This window comes from Phyllopteryx taeniolatus, chromosome 17 (genome assembly GCF_024500385.1).
Source record: "Phyllopteryx taeniolatus isolate TA_2022b chromosome 17, UOR_Ptae_1.2, whole genome shotgun sequence".
NCBI lineage: Eukaryota > Metazoa > Chordata > Actinopteri > Syngnathiformes > Syngnathidae > Phyllopteryx > Phyllopteryx taeniolatus.
The window spans coordinates 19,454,801-19,474,740 of record NC_084518.1 but is presented as its reverse complement, the minus strand read 5'-3'; the positions used below and the strand labels follow the sequence as shown (position 1 = coordinate 19,474,740).

The following is a 19,940-nucleotide window of genomic DNA, read 5'->3' as shown; positions in this document are numbered from 1 at the left end:
AATATATGAGCCCAAATTCCTTGTATTACACCATAAATCTCATGTTCCTGCGCCAGCACATTCGTGCTACGTTCAAGTACTTCCGTAAATGTGAAAGCAGGCACTGAGACTAAAACGTTTGGGTTGTAAATGTTTAATGAGTCAGTCTCGGAAAGCATTGCGGCAGTAATCCCGATAATGAGTGTTCCTGTTACAGGACAAGGGTGGATATCTTCTTTTGCCATTGATTGCCAACATAAAAAACAGGAAATAGTTGACAATAGTTGGAAGACCTGGGGGGTAGTTTTAAGAGTCTTGCGATTGGACCCTTTGACAGATTTTGGAAGATATCTGGTGTTTTTGGGCCTTGGAACAGGTACAAACAGTGGCTCTGTGGTATACATTAGTGTACCTGAATAGGTACAATGTCTTGTCACTGGGGTGGTACCCTCAAGTGTTCTGGTTTGGGTTCCCCTTGACTTTTACAGATTGGGAACATACCCAGTTTGATTCATGAAATTTGACGCTGGAAAAGGTACAGACAGTACCTCAGAATCTTTCAGAATCAATCAATTGGTGTTTGTCCGTGTACCTTAAGGAGTACAATTGCCTGTCACTTGGGTGGTACCGTTGACACTTGACTTTTACATCTTGTAGACATACCTGGTACTTTTGGGGCTCTAGAACAAGTACAGACAGTAGCCCTACAGTGTTCATGAAAAGGCACAATGTCTTGTCACTTTAGTGGTACCTAGTTTTACACCTTTAACACTTCAGTTTTACAGATTGCAAAACAGACAGTACCTTTTTTTTGCACCTAGAACAGGTACAGACAGTAGCCCTGTGGTGTACATTACAGTAATTTAAGGGGTACAATAGCTTGTCACTGGGGTGGTACCCTACATACTTTTACAGATTGGGGAACATGATTGCCTGGTACTTTTTTGGCCCTGGAAGAGGTACAGACAGTAGCCCTATGGTGTACATTAGTGATTTAAAGGGAAGCTTGTCACTGGGGTGGTACCTTCTTTGATACCCTACATACTTTTACAGATTGTGGAACATAATTACCTGGTACTTTTTGGCCCTGGAACAGGGACAGACAGTAGCCCTACAGTGTATGGGTAAAACGTTTTGTCACTGAGGTGGTCACCTCTTTTGTACCCTTGACAATTTGGGTCTGTGCCGTCTTGATAAGGGTAGGTACAATAGCTTGCCACTGTGACCATACATGGTACTTTCTGGACCTTAGCTACATTGGAGTGCAAATTAATGAGGTACCCTAGTGTAGATTGGGGATAGTGACTTTGACAAGCAGAACTCAGACAGACAGAAGTCTTCCTTGACAGTTGGTCTTTTTACATCTCGGGACCATATCCAGTACTTTTTTTTGGCTTCTGTATGAACTGTGACATTGGGAGTCCAATCACAGGAAGTGCATCTTGATGTCTTTCAGGATCAGATGACAGTTACCTTAGTGTACAATACAATAATCAGCCTTTTGTTTTGGGAGAGAGATCCAGACATACCCAATACTTTTTGGGTTCCTGTACGAACTGTATCGTTTGGAGACCAATCATGGAAATTATACTTTAATCTTTTTCTGGGTCTGGAACAGGTGCAACCAGTTAACCTTGGGTTTTCAATACTTAGGTTTACCCGTATGTTTGAGGGACAGATCTGGACATACCTAGTACTTTTTGGGGACCTGTATGAACTGTGTCATGGGAACCATACCTAGGTGTCTTTCTGGATCTGGAACAGGTGCAACCAGTTACGTTGGTGTCCAATAACAGATATGGACATACCTAGTACGTTTTTTGGCCCCTGTATGAACCGAGACATTAGTGAGTCCAATCAAGGGAACCGAACGTTGGTGTCTTTCTGAATCTGGAACCAGTTGCCTCCGGAGCGCCATGGTGTAGACTCTACCTTCGGGCAAAAAAAATGCACTCAGAGTCAGAGTTGTGAAAGACAGAACCAAAGACATTAATCCCTTGCTCAGTTCTTTCGACATTAGACTCCACTAGAATTGGTCACTAATGGAAAATCTGAACATTATTGTTATTCCAATGATTATTCACAAGGATCAGTTAAAACACTCAAGGCTAAACAGTTTTAGCCTGGTGAGTCATCGTGGAAAATGGAGATGCTACAGAGTTTTTGTGTACCTTGGACACATTTTATCACTGCGATAAATTAGCTCACGGTTTATCCTGTGAGGCTAATGTGACCACTGCTATTTCTGGTAGGGTAGCTGAGGTAAGACATGTAGCACTTAATTTACGGCCTCTTTTTGTGTAAAATAAATAAATAAATAAATTTGCTCCCAGATTTGTATCCCAGGCCCAGCAAAGTTTCGAACAAGTTTAATTTGGAGTATCGCTTTAATGTCCGCCCAATAATACTCGTTAATGATGATGATGAGGATGATTTTACAGTCTGTGCACCAATCCTTTCGCATGGCGACCAATCCCTTAAACCACGAGGGAATCTTTTTATTATCTCTTTGAGTCACTTGGTAAATTATTTCAAAGTAATAAATAAAAGAACAAAAAAAAAAGGTGTCCCAGTGGTAAGTTCTTGGACTCAAGGCATTCCTTCTACAGTACTGTAAAACAAAGAAAGTCGCAGGGGGGTAATTTCTCTCGAGAATTCCAAGAGGCGTTTCATTTACAGTACTTGGTCCTTGCGACTGGCTAATAGGTGCTTTTTCAGCGACCATGCGTGATTCGGTATCAACTTTAGATGTCCGCCGCAGAATCGGACGTTCTTCTGCGAGTCCCAGTTGACGCTTCCTCAGCTCGTATCAGTGCTGTTCCTGAAAACACCGCCCCCAACCCCCAATAAAAACATGTTTTAGCACAGGTAGATATCATTAACACTGCTGTAGATAAGTCAATTCAAAACTATACGGACATCTTGAGTGCTGTCAGGCTCCTGATGGTGAATTCCGTTGGCTGACTTGTGGGCTCCGTGCATCTGAAAGAGAAGAACCAGTCGTGTATCTGAAAGGAGGAATCAATTTCAGAGGAGGCCTTTATTTTGTGCAAGGGCGGAGCATGTGTACATTGTTTCATGGACGGATTGTATTCATTTTTATTTTACTTCTGGAGGAATTTATTTGTTCAACCAGGAACTAATTGAGGCAGGGTGTCTATTAGAGGGGGGGCCCCTTCTTAAGGATATACAGTCCATGTAGAATTGACCAAGACCAAGGTGACATTACCAGGTTTTTCTCTGGATGCTTGCCCATGGCCTGCACCAGCTGGTCCACCTGCTGGTTGTGCTCCAGGGCCGTCCTCAGGGCGTCCTCAGTGCTGAGTAGCTGCTGGCGAAGGCGTGTCACCTCAGAGTCCAGAGCCGAGGGGTCTAGCATGGAGTGACGGCGGTGGTCCGGGGAGAACCTCTCGCGGCCCTGAAATAAACACACCTCTTACTCTAATTGCGCCCCCTAAAGTCTTAAATTGTATCCTTATTTCACTTTTGTAGTTCATAATAACGGCTAACTTAGCTATCTTGCTATAAAACCCCTGTTTTAACTTTTACAACAACCCGTTTAGGCAGCAAAGTAGTTGGGCCTTGCTCTACAGTTTGACATCGTATCGTTCTTGTACAACAAATCATACTTTTGTAACTAAAACTTTGCGCCCCTCCTATGTACCTCATATTTCGACCTTAACACAGCCTGTTTAGGCATCAAAGTAATAACTGAAACCGTAACTGCTACCCCTGCAGTTTTAAATGGTATCATTATTTTACCAAACGGGACTTTTCTAGTTCAAAATTACTGAAACCTTTGCTCTCTTGCTATGTACTTCCTGTTTCAACTTGTACGACAGCAAATTACGGGGTCTAAATTACTGTCCTGTTATTCCAAATGATTGGGTAAAATTGCATCAACGACGCTTTCTGTTGTTCACTTAATGCGCTACCATTGATTGCCAAATCCCAAGTCGGGTTGTCCCTGGTTTCTCACCAGCACGAGGAGTTTGTCACGCAGCGTCTTGATATCGTCCTGCAGTTTTTGCTCCTTCACTTTCCACTCGGCCTTGCGGAACTCACGGTTGAGGTCTTTGTCCATCTCACGAGAGTGGCGACGTGACTCCAAGAGCAAAACCCTCAACTCATTCAGGTTTCTGGTACGGAGAAAGTACAGAAAGAGTCACATATGAACTTTATGTGACACAGAAAAGTTGTGGCTCAGAGATGCTAAGCGAACAGAGGCCGTCTCAAAACTGACAAATGTTAACACATGGCCAGCATATAATAAAAAAGACAAAAAGATGCTAACAGATGCTAAGCTAACTGATGCTGCATTTGACTATTAAAGACTAGTTTGTGGTCCAACATACCTCTCTTTCTTCAGCAGTTCCTGGCTGATGCTAAGCAACTGCCCAGAGGCATCATGGGACTTTCTGGACATGGATTCAAGCTCCGCTTCCATGCGCGCCTTCTCCCGGGCTAGGAATTCGGCCTTCCTTTCCACTGTACGAATTTTGCCCTCCAGAACTGCCATTAAAAAAGAGGGAAAAAGTGAGGGGAAATGTTGAATTTGTCAAGTAAAAATTGTAAGAGTTTGGTTGACTTACCTCCAATTTGAGATTTGAGGGCTTCAACTTGGGAGGTGAGGGTTGAAACCTCTTTTTCCCTTTTTAGCAGCTTCTCCATGGTTTCTGTAAAGAAGATAATGGTTTACATCCATAGTGCAACTCCTTTGCTGGTTAAATGGGATGGCATACAAATCATACCTTCAATGTTCTGCTTTAGCTTCCCCTTCTCGTCTGATAGGTGGTTATCTTCGATCACCTACGAGAATAAAGCATTACACAACTGCCAATCAGGTGGCAGATGCTATTGTTGCCAGTTAGCGCTTACGTTTGCGTCGCGGTCAGACTGGATGGCCTGCAGCTGATTGGCCGTCACTCTCAGCTTCTCCTGCAGCTTCTGTACCTCCTCCTGGCTGACCTCCTGCAAGGCCCGGTAGTCGGACACCTTCCTCTCGGACAGCTCCAGTCGTTCCCTCAGCTCCTGGGCTCTTCTGTCGCGCTCCCGTTGAAGCGCTTCCATCTCCGCCAGCCCCTTCTCGGCCCTCTGCAGTTTGTCGGCGGTGTCCTCCAAGACCTCCCTACCGGTGTGGTCCTTGGCCTCCTGGAGGCGAGCGCAGAGGTCCTCGCGTTCCTTGGTGAGGATGGCGGTTTCGATCTTGTACTTGGCCTTGAGGTTCTCCACCTCAAGCTGGTGCTCCATCTTCAGGCTCTCTAGGGGGGCCCGCAGCTCCTGGATGCCCGGCTCTTGGCCCTCAGGCGTTAACTGGTTGCCGGAGAACGAGGCCTTCAGCTCCTCCAGGGACTGCTGGTGGTCGCTCACTAAAGAGTCAAATTTAGCCTGCGCAGGAATGGGAAAAGAATCATTAAAGCAGATGCTAACAGATGTGAAACGTGGCTAACAGATGGTAACTAACAAAGGGCAATGGATGACTGACAAAGACAAAGGAATGTTACAAGTGTGCAAAACATAGCTCACAGATGTTAAACACGTAGCTACAAGATGGTAAACTAGCAGATGACAATACAATACATGAGCTAACGAAGTCCAACACATGACTGGAGTTTGCTAACATAAGCGAGGAAATACATAGCAAATGGAGGGCTAGTATTGGCGTACAGCTGTTACCCCATGGCTAACAGATGCTAAGCTAACAGAGGATGACTTAAGCCAAACAGACATTAACACATGGCTAAAAGAGGCTAACTGACAAACAACAAACAAAGACCAGCATATGATGAAAACAACCTTTTCCAGAAATGACTTTCTTTTGGCTTGTGATTGGCTGATTACCTTCCAGGCATCCATCATATCCATGTTCTCCTTGGTGGCTTGCTGGACCTTCAGCTTCAGCTCAGCGATCTCCTGGTTCTGCTTCTCCGCCAGCGATTTCAGCTCCTCCGCCTCATGTCGGCTCGCCGCCAGCGCCGCCGTCGTTGACTCGGAGTTGAACGCCTGAGCGGCGGCGATGCCCAGCTCCCGGGTGGCCGCGTCGAGCTCCGGCAGCTGAACCCTGAGGGTCTTCATCTCGGCCCTGGTTCGGCTGAGCTCCTCCTCCAGCTGCATGATGCGACTCTGCTCTTCCACCGTGGTTTGCTGTCATGAGGAACAACGTAAGAATATTTACTTTGATTTATATTTCTGAATACATTTTTCATAAATCAAAGCGTGTGGACCACTACAGACTCCTCGTTCGGCTCCCTGCTTGGATGGCCATAACATTAGGTACACCTGATCCAATGCGAGAGCTGTATCACAAATTGTCTCAGTTTTGAATGACACTTAAGATTTGTTTATTGTACAGTTAATGTATTGTGAAGGTGTCCCTAATGATATGTCCAACGAGTGTGTATTTTTATGGAAAATGACACACCATTATCAAAATCAGAGTCACATCACACAAGACATTTTTATTTTGTATCTTTCTGTATGTGTTGATAACAGATTTTAATATTGATATTATAATATATATTGATTTAACTCGTGATAAGTTTCAGGTTTGAACGTAACAAGTTATCAAGTTATAACGTGATGAGTTTCACTTTCACATTTGGCAAAATGAAGCAATTCCTTCTGGTCCAGGTCACTGGCGGAGCCCTGTGCGTCTTCTTTTTGCATCTTATGAATCAAAGTTACTTGTTACGGAACTATGCTGCTCTTTAATAATACTGGAGACAGACACACTTACCTTCGTAAGTGTTCCACCAGTGACCTGGACTGGAAGAAATTGAATTGTTTAGTTTAGCCAAATGCTGATGTCAAACTTATCACGTTTTAATGTGATAATTTATCACATTAAAATGTGAAATGTATTATGTTAAAACATGAACTCTATTACGTTATAATGATACTGAACTTTAATTAGGAAAACAAACATTCAATCAATCAATCAACTGACATTAAATTTCACAGACGAGTCAACAAATCCAAACTAGTTCCTCTTCCGAGAAAAGTCGACAATCTCATCAAGCGTCATTTCCAAGCAATGCAATCAGCCAGAACAGAGGAATCGATGCGTCCCTGTCCAAACATTTCAAATTGGATTACTGCAACGTGCCAAGTGAAAGTGGAAGATTGTGAGAAGAGCGCAGCCACTGTCGGATCATCTACTGTACAAGCATCCATTTGAAACAAACAAGACCAGGAAGAAGAAAAATGAAGTTCATTTCTACTTTTAAGCCACTACTTGATTTGTACGGGAGACATCACAGCACACAAGAGGAAATAGCAAGTGTGTGTAAGGTTAATGCGGCATCCAAAACAAGATCACGTCTCATTTTTTCAAAATATTTTGTCACCTTGGTCCTCTTACCCAACCCCAAGGATGCTGAGCCATGTTTGCATCTTCCCTGTTGGCAAAAACACATTTTACTGTACCTAAAAAACAAAATAAAACTTTTCTTTGCTTTTTCACCCTTACAAGTCTGTTTTGTTTTTTTTGCACAAAGGGGCAAGAGGGGACGTTCCCAACCTGCTCCAACGGGTGGGACTGTCGTTATATACACATCATTTCTTAACAGTGTATGCCTGCATATTGGCGGTTTGGCACAAAAATGACACAAATTTCTTCAAATAACCTAGTATAGGTTTTTTTTTAAAAAAATCCACGGGTAGGCAAACCTAGCCTCGTTATTTGCTGATAAACTCTTATTTTCTGTTTTTTGTACTCAGGTCAAAAAAATAAAAGTATCGCTTTGCTGCCATCTTGTGACATATTAATGTCAAGGAACAAGGTTGGAGCGAGTTTAAGAGCTTCATTCAGACAAACGTAGTTCTTAAGTGGCATCTTTTGGCTTCTTGGCACCAATAAACTATGTTAAAGTGAGTTAAAGAGATCCATCTAGACAAAAGAAGTGCTTTGCCACCATTTTGTGGCATCTTAGTGTCAAGAAGCCTTGTTTAAGTGACTTTAAATGCTGCATTTAGACAACAGAAAAAAATAAGACATTTAATTTTTTTTCCAGACGTAAATCGGACTATATATGCCAACTCTCCCTTTACGTTCTCTGCTGTTTTTTGTCGAGCCCTTTGCCCCTCGGTTGCTATTAGCAACAACATAGGGTGCATGACTGGTGTCTGTTGATTTTTTTCCATTGGGTTTGCAACATCAATCTTGCCTGGCAACAAGTGATGTGCCCAGGAAAAAAAGAAATCCCATCAATTTCGTCAATCAAAATTAAGTAATTTCAGATGTCTCGTTTTCTACGGAAACATTGAATTTTTGTTTAACCCAATCCAATTGCATTCATGTCGTCTCACCCTGTCCTTTATCTGCTATGTGAGCCAACGGGGCCCTCCAGTTAGCGAGACTGATGCCAATTCTTTTGGAATTCTGCCTCGCAACAAGCGACAATTGAATTTTTGATTACCTCCAGGTCTCCTTTGGTGATGGACTCCTCTTCCACTCTGAACTGGAGGTCCTCCACTTTCCTGAAAACAGCAAAGTGATTATGCAAATATGCTAATATAGTGGTACCTTGACTTACGATTTTAATTGGTTCCGTTACTCAAGAAAACCGCCCAAGGCAAGAACAGAGTTTAGTATGGCTAAACTTATCGACTTGACATGCTTCGCTGGGTGCTGCTGTTTTGGCCGGCAACAGGCGGTTGCTTTCGATCTTACCTTTTCTCTTCCTCCAGCTGATTGGCTAGCTCCACCTTCGCTTTTTGCACGCCGGCCAAGGCGGCTGTGACTTGCTGCAGGGCGCCCTCGTTCTCCGACACGTACTACGGATGACATCGAGTGAAGTCGGGCAGATCCCTTACAAGCTACATTATCTGGTGTGCATTAACTACCTGCAAGTGCTGCGACTTGAGGGTGCTGAGCTCCTTCTCCACCTCGCAGATGCGGCTGGTGGCCTTGGCCATGTCGGCGCGCTCCAGGTCGCGCTCGGCAAGCAGCTGCTCGATGTGCTGCTGCTTCTCCTTCAGCGCCTCTTGCAGGGCGGTGGTGCCGGAGATCTTACGGGCGTAGCGCGACGACGTCTCCGTCAGCTTGGAGGAACAAAAGCAGTCGTTGCAAAATTAGGCAATTTAGAAAATGAAATAAGGGATAGAAGGTGATTATCAAATGCCTGCTTTAAAAGATGCAACATTTCTTTGAGCCACTAGTGGGTAGTGTTTGACAGATTTCTGCCTATTAGACGTCCAACGAGTGCATTTTAATAGAATCAATGGCGCTTAATCAGGGGGGACAGTTGCCAATCGCTCAAACTGACCAATCTTGCTTACGCCGCCATCTTTACGACTGAGAGAGAATAAAGTTGATCACAAAGGCTTGCAGCAATTAAGCAAATTAAAAAAAGGGGCGTGAACTGGCTCTCAAAATCAATGCGATGTCATCCCGTTTGATTGTTTATAAGGGCGCAGATGCTTTATCAGCAAAAACTAATGAATGACTAAGTCTTATGGAGTCATTCCTAATTATCAAGCAGTTATCTCACCAGTCCGGCGCGACTCGGTCGTCCGCCCACCGACGAGGCCACCGAGCTGACGGAGCTGATGGACGAGCTGCTGGGGCTGTGGGCCAGCGACGACACGCCCATGGCCATGCGCTTAGTCTTCTTGGCTTTGGCCGGGCTGGTGGACGGGAAGCCGATGCGGATCACCTTGTGGATGGGAGCGAACAGCCCGAACTTGGGAAGACACTGGAAATATCTGCAGGGGGGGTGGCGGACATAATACATTGGTGCCTTGACTTACGAGTTGAATTATTCATTCCGTGGCCAGGCTCATGACACAAAACACTTTGTATCTCAAATCGTATTTCCCCATTGAAATAAATGAAAATTCCATTAACCCGTTCCAGCTCTCCATAAAACACAGACAAAAAAATGGTCTAATGTATTTTTCTAATACAAAAAATAGCAATCTACAGTACTGGACTTAATAAAAGCGTCCAGTAACATCATCATTAAATAGCATGTAAAGAATTAAACACGCATCACGAGTTCATGCTTTAATCCGGCATATGCGCAACCTACTTCTGCATTCGGCAGCATGGGTAAAAGCACAACAGGAGAAGGGGGTGCGAGGCTCCGTTCGTTGCTGATCACAGCATTAACAGTAGTGTGTGTTTTTGTGCACGTGTACCTTGTACCAGCCACAGCGCCATCGTTCTTCCCGAGAGGCTCGTCAAGCTCCACACCGCACCACTCCCCCTTGGCGAAGTCCGTCTCCCCCATGTAACGGATCACACCCATCTTGGAGCCTCCCACCTGACAGCAAAGAGAGGCCCGAAATGTTCCAACGTTTTATTTGAAACAGAAGATGTGACAAGAAGAAGAGGATATTTACTACGACGGAACATAGTATTTGGGTATTTCCTCCTAAAATTGTGGTATTGTCATTGAATATTTTCGATTGTATTTTTGTTTTTTACTTTTTTACCACTTTAGAATATTTTTGTTTTTTTATCATGTATTTTTTTCTACCCATGTACTTTTAATCAAATATTTTTGTTTTTTTCTATTGTTTTATGTTTGTTAACAATTTACGATTATGTTGTACTATTTTTTTATATTTTAGTCTTTTTTCCACATATGTTTTGTAATATTTGTGTGTTTTTTGGAGGGGGGTTCAAACATTGATCTATATATCTAATAGTATTATTTTCTAATCGTTTTGTATTTCTCCTATTTTTCTTAATAATATTTGTGTATTTTTTATTTCAAAAAGACTTTTGCCCAATATTTGGTATTAAATACTACTATATTACTCATCTTAATATTTGTGTCTTTTTTATTTTTGTATTCTTCTGTTAAATACTTTTGTAGTCATTTGTATTTTGTTTTGTCATGCATTTATATTTTTCTTGTAATATTATTTAAGTTCATTCTAGTATATATATATATATATATATATATATATATTTTTTTTTTTTTCCTCAATTATTTCTATGTGTGGGCAAAATATTAAAATTATTTTGATGAAAACAAAATAATTGTAATATTTGCATTAATATTTGCATTAAATATTACTACAGGACCTTTGTTGTAATACTTTCGTATTTTTACTAATACCTTTCTATTTTTCATCTTTTGTACTAATTTGAATTTGTCATGTATTTTTCTTCAAATATTTTTCTATTTCTTCCTATTATTTATGTTTTTTTTTGCTGTAATATGTTTGTATTTTCTGAAGATATGTTTTAGATCTGTCCGTCAAGCCATCTATTGTACATGAGACACTCACCAAAACCCGATCTCCAGCCTTTAGGTCCTTGTCGCCGCCTTTTTTCACAGATCCGCTGTCAGACATGTTGGACCCGGACTCATTTCCCGTCTTGATGGCGCTGTTGAGCAAGCCGTCTCGGAGCGGCACCGCCGCCCGTTGCCCGACTGGGCAGCCCCCGCCGCCGCCGCCTTGCAGGGTCTGATTGTGGGCACAGAGCGACTCTGTGGAGAGGCTGTCGCTGCCCTCGGCCACCGGCTGGCGGGTGAGCTTGGAGGGCCGCGTGAAGATGCCCTGCAGGGGCTGGCACTCGAAGTACCGGATGCCGCCCACCGAGCCGTCGTTCTTGCCCAGGAGGTCGTTGAGGATGACTCCGGCCCACTGGCCCGGGGCGAACTGGGTCTCCCCGAGGTAGGCGATGACCCCGGGTTTCACGCCGTTCACCCACACCTGCTCGCCCACCGTGTAGTCGCCCGCCACCTCGTCGCCTTCCTCGGACGCTTTGGGCGGCGTGCTGGGCTTGACTGGAGTATCTGGAGACAAAATACAACATAAATACAAATACAACATGCATTTAGTCCATTGTACCAGGTGAGTTATTCAAGGTGGCGCTTATTTCAGAGGAGTGTCAGTCATGGATACACTCTGTGTAATTTAGGCACGGCGTGTATTCGCATGTCATATATTTGAGGAAATGTGGCGTCCAAAACAGTGTCGACATTGTTAGCCTCTCCTCATCCATTCCCTTTGACAGTGTCGTGCCGGCGAAAAAAAAGTAAGCCGTGTGTGTCGGGCTTGCAGCACAACGGCGCAGATTGTGCGCCCCAGACTCTAATTGGTGCCCAAAAAGTGGGTCAGCAAGACGCATCTGCGATTAGATCTGCCATTCGTCGCCATCTTCACGCACAGACGAGTGGGGCTATGTGTCGTGCGTGGGCCCTCTCCGCAACACCCTGAGTTGAGGATCTGCCCCAGGCTTGGTGGCCCCATTGCTGGAGCTTTATGCCCCAATTGCTGCCATATGTTGTTGTTCTTGTGTAAAATGGGTGAAAAGTCATTCACCGGTTTTTGCAAGTGTGTACGCTGTACCCTGATCAAAAAGCATTTATTAAGGGCTTTTGAACTGAAAGTGACTCTGTAGCGCCACCTAAAAGTCTGGGGGGGGGGGGACTAATGCATGGATAAGTTTCAAGGACCCTTGCCTGAAACTGAACAGGAAGTCACACATTTTGGTTTGAAGCAGCCACTTCGAGGCAAATTCCAGGACTTGTACGGTGAGGAGAAGCGGCTCAGAAAATGGATGGCTGGATGGATGTTTTAAAGATTACAATTATTTTTTCTTGAAAAATCCAGCTTTATTTTCATAACACTCAAACTTTTTTTCTGTTATTGTAACATTATGATTTTTTTCGCCCCCATGAAAATAGACAACTTTTTACACTGCCATCTACTGGCGACAGTTCATCATTACAGTTATGTAGAAGCTTAAATCTCTTCCACGCCTAGCCATTGAAAAACGTACTTGACAAATATATTTGTTGGTGGCAGTTAACAATTGGATTCCAGTTAACAAATATAAATGTCAACAGTAGTGAGTGAGTTAATGAAAACATTTATTATTCCCCTGTAATGGGTCCATTGACCATTAAAGTCTGAGAACGCCTGATTTCTACCACCAGGGATCAGTCTATCCAGGGTGACTGGGGACCAGGGGGAGGTTAGAGGACCAGTTTATATATAGAAAAGAAAACAGGAAATGGTAAACAGTTTAACATGACCATCCAGGCCTCTGGCTCAATCCTGATTCGCGTTGCTAAGGCGACACAAGGGGGGGTTTGGGTAAAAAGGGAGCCAAAGCAGAGCGATGACTGGCAACACAAGCCTCCACTTTGACCATTGTGCTCAGGCCATGTGAAATCCCAGCATTCATCCCCCCTCTTGCACAATGAAACCTCCACACAACTTCCTCCGCCTCCCAACGTTGGCAGCAGACACACCTCTTGTCTCCGGCCCGCCTCGGTTATTTACAAGCGCTTCAAATCCAGTCGCGGGCGGCAGCAGATGGAGGAGGCCGAGCTGAAGATCAAGTTGGAGTTATTTACGACACAGCTGGCTGCTTTTTCGCACAGGTGTCACGATTGAGCCATTCTTCATTTGTGTGGGAGAAGAATTGGCTCATATGAAATAGTAGTTAAAAAAAACAAGGACTCGTTCAGTCATCCAATACAACTTGAACCCCTTTCGCGCAAACCAAATTAAGATCACCTCAGAGACAAGGCCCCACTTCAGTTCACGATCCACTAAACTCATTCACTGCCATGGACGTTTATATTCGTCAACTGGAAACCTACCGTTTACTGCAATCAACGAATATATTCCTCACGTACATATTTCGACAGATAGGCATGCAAGTGTGTCTCAGACAGCTTGTCTGTGAAAGTCAGGTTTGTAAACCACTGTAATGACTAAGACATCCCTGTAGATGGCAGCATTGCATCACATTGGATTAGAGATCAGGACAGCTTTTGAATAGAGGATACAGATTAGGCGGTGAATCTCGGCTTGTCACGTCCATTATGAAGGTGAGAAATGCCAATACGTTAAAAGTCGAAAAAGTTTAGAGTCAGAGTATGTATATGCATGATATAAACAAAGTGTTTGTTGTAGTCGGTAGTAGAAAGTGTGCATAAAGTCTCCTCTGCAGTAAATTCATTGTGTCTTGTGCCAGCCTAAAAATTACCAGCTTCTGGCGTTCAAAAATTAACTTTCTAATCTGAAAAAAAAAACACATACAGGAAGGGTGTATTTTTTTTCAGTTGTTAAGACGTATTAGCTAATTTATCATTTTTTGTTGGTCCTGTTTACATCGTTGTCCACAGACCCCAGCTCCTGAACAGATGTGCAGCCACATGCAACATTTCAGGGATTATGTTTCTGATCCCTAACTGGGGATAGTTGTTGCAACGCAATTTAAGCCGCGACGAACAACATGAATAACCTCTGGAAGGATAAATGGAGAGGATGCTAGAAAAATTTGCTTGAAAAACTGGGAAAACAGCACAGCATTTAACGCATCAGAAGTAAATTGGACATGCTAACAAACAACAACCATGGACAAAAATGAGAGTCATATATTATGTATGCTAACGTTAGCTAGCGTTGTTCGCATACAGTGCAGCCTTTCCATAAACTGCACTTTTTAGAGGATGTACTCGCCCTGTGGGATTAGTCGCCAATCATTTTAATACTTAATAATCATTTAAACGAAAACAGAGACCGGCTTTAAAAATAGTACCAGTGGAAATTGTAGTACAAGTAAATGCAATGTTAACACGGCTGAATGTAATGTGGCGGGGATGCTAACATTACATCAAAGCTATAATTTAGTCACTAACATGTGGGAAGCAGTTGTGTTTACATTTAGCAGGCTGTGATTTAAGATGCTCATTTAGAGCCACTTGGGAGTCAAAATTCTAAAGAACGTCTCATTATGTCCGGCAATGTTTTTCTACTGTCTGTTTGTTAGTTTAAAACAAGCAAACTGATTTTCAAAAAAACTTTTTGAAGAGCTGGTGCAGGGACTGAGAAAGAATTTGTTATATCTTGGTAAACATTCGGCTTTAGTTATTTCGTTTGTTTGTTTGGTTTTTTGTGACCGAAATTTTTGGGAAGAAAATACTGCATATTTACATAAAATGCCATTGGACTGTTCCTTCGCTAATCCGTGTGTAATTTATACTCCCTTTAAAAAAAAATGTTGTACTGTAATTGGACTAAGGACGCATTTTGTCTTACGAAGGTCTGCTAGCTTAATGGTAACACACAATGCAAAACTCCATAGATGAGCTAAGAAAAGCCAGCATAAACGTTGCGGTGTTACAACCCTTTAAGCGACTGACATTCGAACACCAAACTGTGCAGCAACAAATGTAGACAATCAATATAACAATACTCACAGGAATATATTATTTATCCTCAGAGAAAACTGACTAATGTTATTGCAGTTTATTGAGCAGTTGTCAGTTGAGCATTTATCTACTTAGTGTATAATTATAATTAGCGCGATTTTTTTTCTTTTTTAAATGCGAATAAGTTTAAAAAAAAAAAAAAAGAAGTAGTCGTTTCGGCAAATAAGCCGGGAATCAAGCCCTAAAAATTGCGAATGACCGAGGGTTTCGCAAATAACAGGGGATAGGTTCCCCCCCCCAAAAAAACATCTGAACTGCAAAGATGCGGGGTCCACTTTATGCATATGTATGTATTACACTGCCTCCTGGTGGCCAAGGCGCACAATGAATGCATGAACTCATGATGCACAAACTGTTTACATTCTACTTAATTATGTTATACTGCATTTATTTTATAAAGTACAATACTGTACAATGATATTTTTTGTACTCCATCCATCCATCCATTCTCTGCACCGCTTTTCACAAAATTTCACTGGTGTTTTATGAGGGACCGGAACGGATTAATGGCATTTCCATTCATTTCAATGGGGGAAAATTATTTGAGATACAAGTGTTTTGAGTTATGAGCAATGTCACATAACAGAAAATGTATTTTTGAGGATGTTTTACAACCTGGGCAGCATGCAAACAAACTGGAATTTGAAGGGTTAGAAAATAAAAGTAAATGGATAACTGATGTTAAAAAACTTTATGCAGTTAAAGAAGCAAAAAAAACATTCAAAATCTTGAAAAAACGACAGAAAATGTATGGTGAAAAATGGCCACCAACAAGCTGAAAGGATAGTCAAGTAGGAACATTTTACAATGGTGACAGTTAAGCTGATGTAACTGTGACAAGCGTGTAGCGCGCATGACGTGTATTCCGCGAAATAGCGCATCACGTAGCACAGCTGTGAGTCAGTAAACTGAGTAAACCACAGCAATAAGGACCAGACGTTTTTCTTCTTCTCAATGGAGGAGGAGGAGGAGGAAGTGACTTACTGTCTTTAGGGGGCACGGGGGAGCTTGACGTTCCACTCCTTCCCATCGGGCTGGAATGTTTGGGCCCGCGCCCGGGAATCTTCAGCCCGCTGGACTTGAGCATGTTCATGGTTTAAAAAGACGGCGGTGAAGGCACTAAACCAGGAGGGGGTGACCGTCTCTCTCCATGTTTTACAGCTACAAACACAGGAAAAGTTATGACACAGGGAGAGAAAAAGGAGTTAAGACCAAAAAAAAGCTAAGCTGAACAGACACCAAGAACTAACAGTAAGCGTTCCTCATTGAAACATATTTTTTTAAACATGTTAGAACAAGTTTAAAGCCTCGGTTCATAATAAATTAGACGGATTTCAAGTGGAGTTCTGGACTGAATCAAACACACTGGGAGCACACTGAAAATAAATAAAAGATGGTCCAAGATTACGTCTTTAATCGTAATTTTAGTTTTTTGCAATTTTATGAGAAACAAGTCAAAATGTTAAGAGAAAAAAGTTGCAATATTACCATACAGGTATGCGTTCTCGCTTGGAATGTTACAACTTTTATCGTATTACATTTCAACATTAGACATGTAAAATAAAAAAATAAAATAAAAATCCCTGAAAATGTATTACTTGAATCATGTTAACTTTTTTGTGTAATGTATTCCAATTTTATTCTCGTACTAAAACCACTTCTTGTTAAATGTTTTCTTGTAAAACAACTACGTTGTTCTGTAATATTTAAATGTTTACTCTTGCTATATATTACAACTTTTTTTTTTGTAATTTGACGCCTCTACAACTTTACTTGTGTAAAAATTTACCTTTTGCCGTGTTATGTAGGGACCAACTTGCCCTGAAAAATTCTGTTAGAATTTGGACGTTATTCTCGTAAATTACGACTTGATAATAAAATTACGACTTTTGTCATAATACAATTCCTTATTTAGGTAAAATAATAAAATATTTTCATAAATATCACAAGCTTTTTCTTGAAATGTAGCAACTTTTTTAATAAGGTTACCAATCCCCCCGCAACCCCCACTTTTTTTTCTTTTTTTTTTTAAACTTGTAATATTATTTCCCTTAAAATTCAGATTGTTTTCTCATACAACTACAACAATGAACTTCAGTCTGGTAAAAATCAGAAAAATAAAATAATATGAAAACTTTATTCTCATGGAAGATTTTTCCCACTAATAAATTAGTTTTGTACAACTGTAGCTTTTTTTCTGTCAACTTTAAAATCGTAAAATTGATACTTTTCTTAATATTAAATGCAACCTTTTTATTCCAGTAGTACAACTTTGTAAAAGTAAGGTTTGTTTAACATTTACCATGTTTTGATAGCTTAATGAAGGCTTTTGGTAATATGATGACTTTACACCTGTAAAATTGCCACTTTTTTCTCATAATTTAACACCTTTTGTCTTGCAATAAAATCACATTATTTCCGTAAAATTATTACTTTTTATGTCATAAAATGTCAACTTCATTCGCCTACACAATAATTTTTTCTCATAAGTGTATTCTCCCCCCCCCCCCCTCATTAAATATTGTATACTCCCATTTATTTATCTGCCCGTTTAACAAACATGAGCTTTTCCACAAATTCTTAGTCTCCATTATCTGCAATTCTCTCACATTTCCTCCAATCAGGTCCCCCGAAATACGACAACCATCCCTCGGTGTGATGCATTGCGGTGCTTCTCAAATCCTCCAGCCCAACAACAAACACACTGTTCAATCCAAACCTCTCTCAGGTTACCACACAGCCAAAAATGAACATTATCATCAGTACCCGCCCTCCCTTTTTTTTTTTTTTTTTTTTTTGGGTGTCCCTAATATTGTGGCATGTGGTGATGATGTGTGACACATGCAGAGCAAGTAATTGGGTCAAGTATGATGCTAATTGTTACAAATGAAAGCCTCCACCATCTTGAGGCCTGCACCTGATATTGCTGAGGAGGATGGGGAGAGTATAATGCACACCTCCACAAAAATGCATCCTGTTTGATCCATTGTTGTAAGCCACTGACTGCGGCAAGGAAGAAGATTACAAAAAAAAAAAAAAAAAAAAAAATCACCTCCATTCATCAAAGCACAAAATAATAATAATAATAATATTAATAATAATAATAAACAGTAAATACTCACATTGAGTCACGCGGGTCCAGATATCAAGGGGAGCCACTTGGAATATTCCTCACAGGGAAAAGGGAGGATGCCACTCCCTGGGCTGGCGGGGATGCAAATATGGATGCTTGGGTAGCAGAAAGGGAGAGTCAGCCGCGTGGATCCGTCCGCCCGGCTAGCACTTAGCTTCCCTAAAACGAAAAGCGCCCTTAATCTCCCCGAGGTGTCTTTACAGCAGCCCGCAAACCGTCTGTTCGACTTTCCCCCCACCCCCTGCCACCCCGAACGCATCAGAAGCAACTTTTCTTTCTTCCTATCTTCCCCAAAAGGCGACACCCGTCTACCCGTGACTTCCTTCCGGGGCTCTTTCTCCCCCTCGCCCCCTCTCTTGTCGGTTCTCTCCGTAGTGTTTTTTTGTTGTTGTTGTTGTTATTTTTATTTTTTTTTGGTTGGGGGGTTTAGCGCAGCCTCCCCGTGACTGACTCAACCCACACCGGCGAGACGGAACAAAGGGGGCCGGGGAAGCAGAGCCTCCTGGGGGACGGATGAGACGACTACAGCCTATCCCCTCCTCCTTCCCTGCCTCCCAATGGCGCGCTCCATTAAAAACGTGAATATTTAAACTTGCCCCCACTTTTCGGGTACAATATACAAGTCACAACTTTACGTTTGGAAAGTATCGATTCATTTCTACCCCCAGCATAATTCGGCACCAATATAATTATGGAAAATTTAACACAGTAACATTAAATACCATAAAGTCTGACTTCATTCACTGTCTTCAACTACGCATCAATAAACGGGGAACATCCGTACAAGCACCTACAAAAGTAATCTTTTTGTCAAATAAAGACCACATTTTGGTATTAAACACAAGCCGAACTAAAGCACAAAATGTAATATTTAAATTGATGGTCATAAACTAGTATAAAATAACACTAAATAATGCCAAAGAGCAGGGGCTCTTAAAATGAACAGATTTGGATCAGAGGTTGGTGAGGGCGAATCTGCATTCTCGCGATAAAAGAACATTTGTTAGAGGCGTGTGAGTTTCGTCACCTCGCGGCTGCTGTCAACACTCAAAACAAAAATTCCCGCATGGTGAGATGCAGAATTATATTTCATTTTGGCCAAAAGGCCAAATGGACAAATTCAATCATTTACCCAGGATTTTACTTCCGGGCCGGCGAGCTTTAAAAACGACCTGATTGGCAAGTGGAGCCACGAAGCGCTTGCGATTGGTCAATTTCCCACTCCGTGTGTTGAGACCTGCCCCTCCACTCTCCCCGCCTCGCATGAATCACGTGACTTGTAAAAAAAACACGTAAAAAAAGAAAATAAACGGTTTGCGATTAATTTATTTTTATAGATTTTGAGACTTTATTTATATTTAATGCTCTGTAAACTCAACAAATACATAAAGGAAAAATTTTAAAAACACGTTTGGTATGCCACTGCAGTCTCTTTTAATTGCAGTTCCTCCAAATGTCTACTAGAGGTCAGCAAAAACCCAGAAACAGGTTGGTTAGCTAGCTAGCTGGGAGCTACCCAGTTAGCCACGAGTTTTCCTTTCCTATATAATCGAGATGACCTAGAAGTACTTGGAGTAAAGATTGTTCGAATTGGTCCTGGTGGCCAAGGCAGGCACACCAGGAGCAGCACGATGAAGTGA

General features: G+C 42.1%; 1 protein-coding gene across 1 annotated transcript; it reads right to left on the bottom strand.

Moving 5' to 3' along the window:
* Positions 1-2,456: 2,456 nt before the first annotated feature.
* clip2 (CAP-GLY domain containing linker protein 2) lies at positions 2,457-19,274 on the bottom strand. Its single transcript, XM_061750691.1, has 18 exons — positions 18,290-19,274; positions 16,152-16,328; positions 11,221-11,732; positions 10,120-10,244; positions 9,471-9,684; positions 8,824-9,021; positions 8,651-8,754; positions 8,397-8,457; positions 7,326-7,376; positions 5,821-6,123; positions 4,858-5,367; positions 4,731-4,788; positions 4,572-4,655; positions 4,335-4,491; positions 3,959-4,118; positions 3,209-3,397; positions 2,899-2,961; positions 2,457-2,800 (listed from the first exon to the last, which is right to left on the bottom strand). Exons 2-18 carry the CDS (start codon positions 16,258-16,260, stop codon positions 2,789-2,791), a joined length of 2,910 nt encoding a protein of 969 aa, XP_061606675.1. The 5' UTR covers positions 16,261-16,328; positions 18,290-19,274; the 3' UTR covers positions 2,457-2,788.
* Positions 19,275-19,940: the final 666 nt, after the last annotated feature.

Coding starts and splice junctions, on each gene's coding strand:
- clip2 (XM_061750691.1), bottom strand. CDS start 16,260: ATGAACATGCTCAAGTCCAGCGGGCTGAAGATTCCCGGGCGCGGGCCC. Junction 11,733..16,151: donor CCCCGTGCCCCCTAAAGACA/GTAAGTCACTTC, acceptor TTTTGTCTCCAG/ATACTCCAGTCAAGCCCAGC. Junction 4,656..4,730: donor GCTAAAGCAGAACATTGAAG/GTATGATTTGTA, acceptor TCTTCTTTACAG/AAACCATGGAGAAGCTGCTA.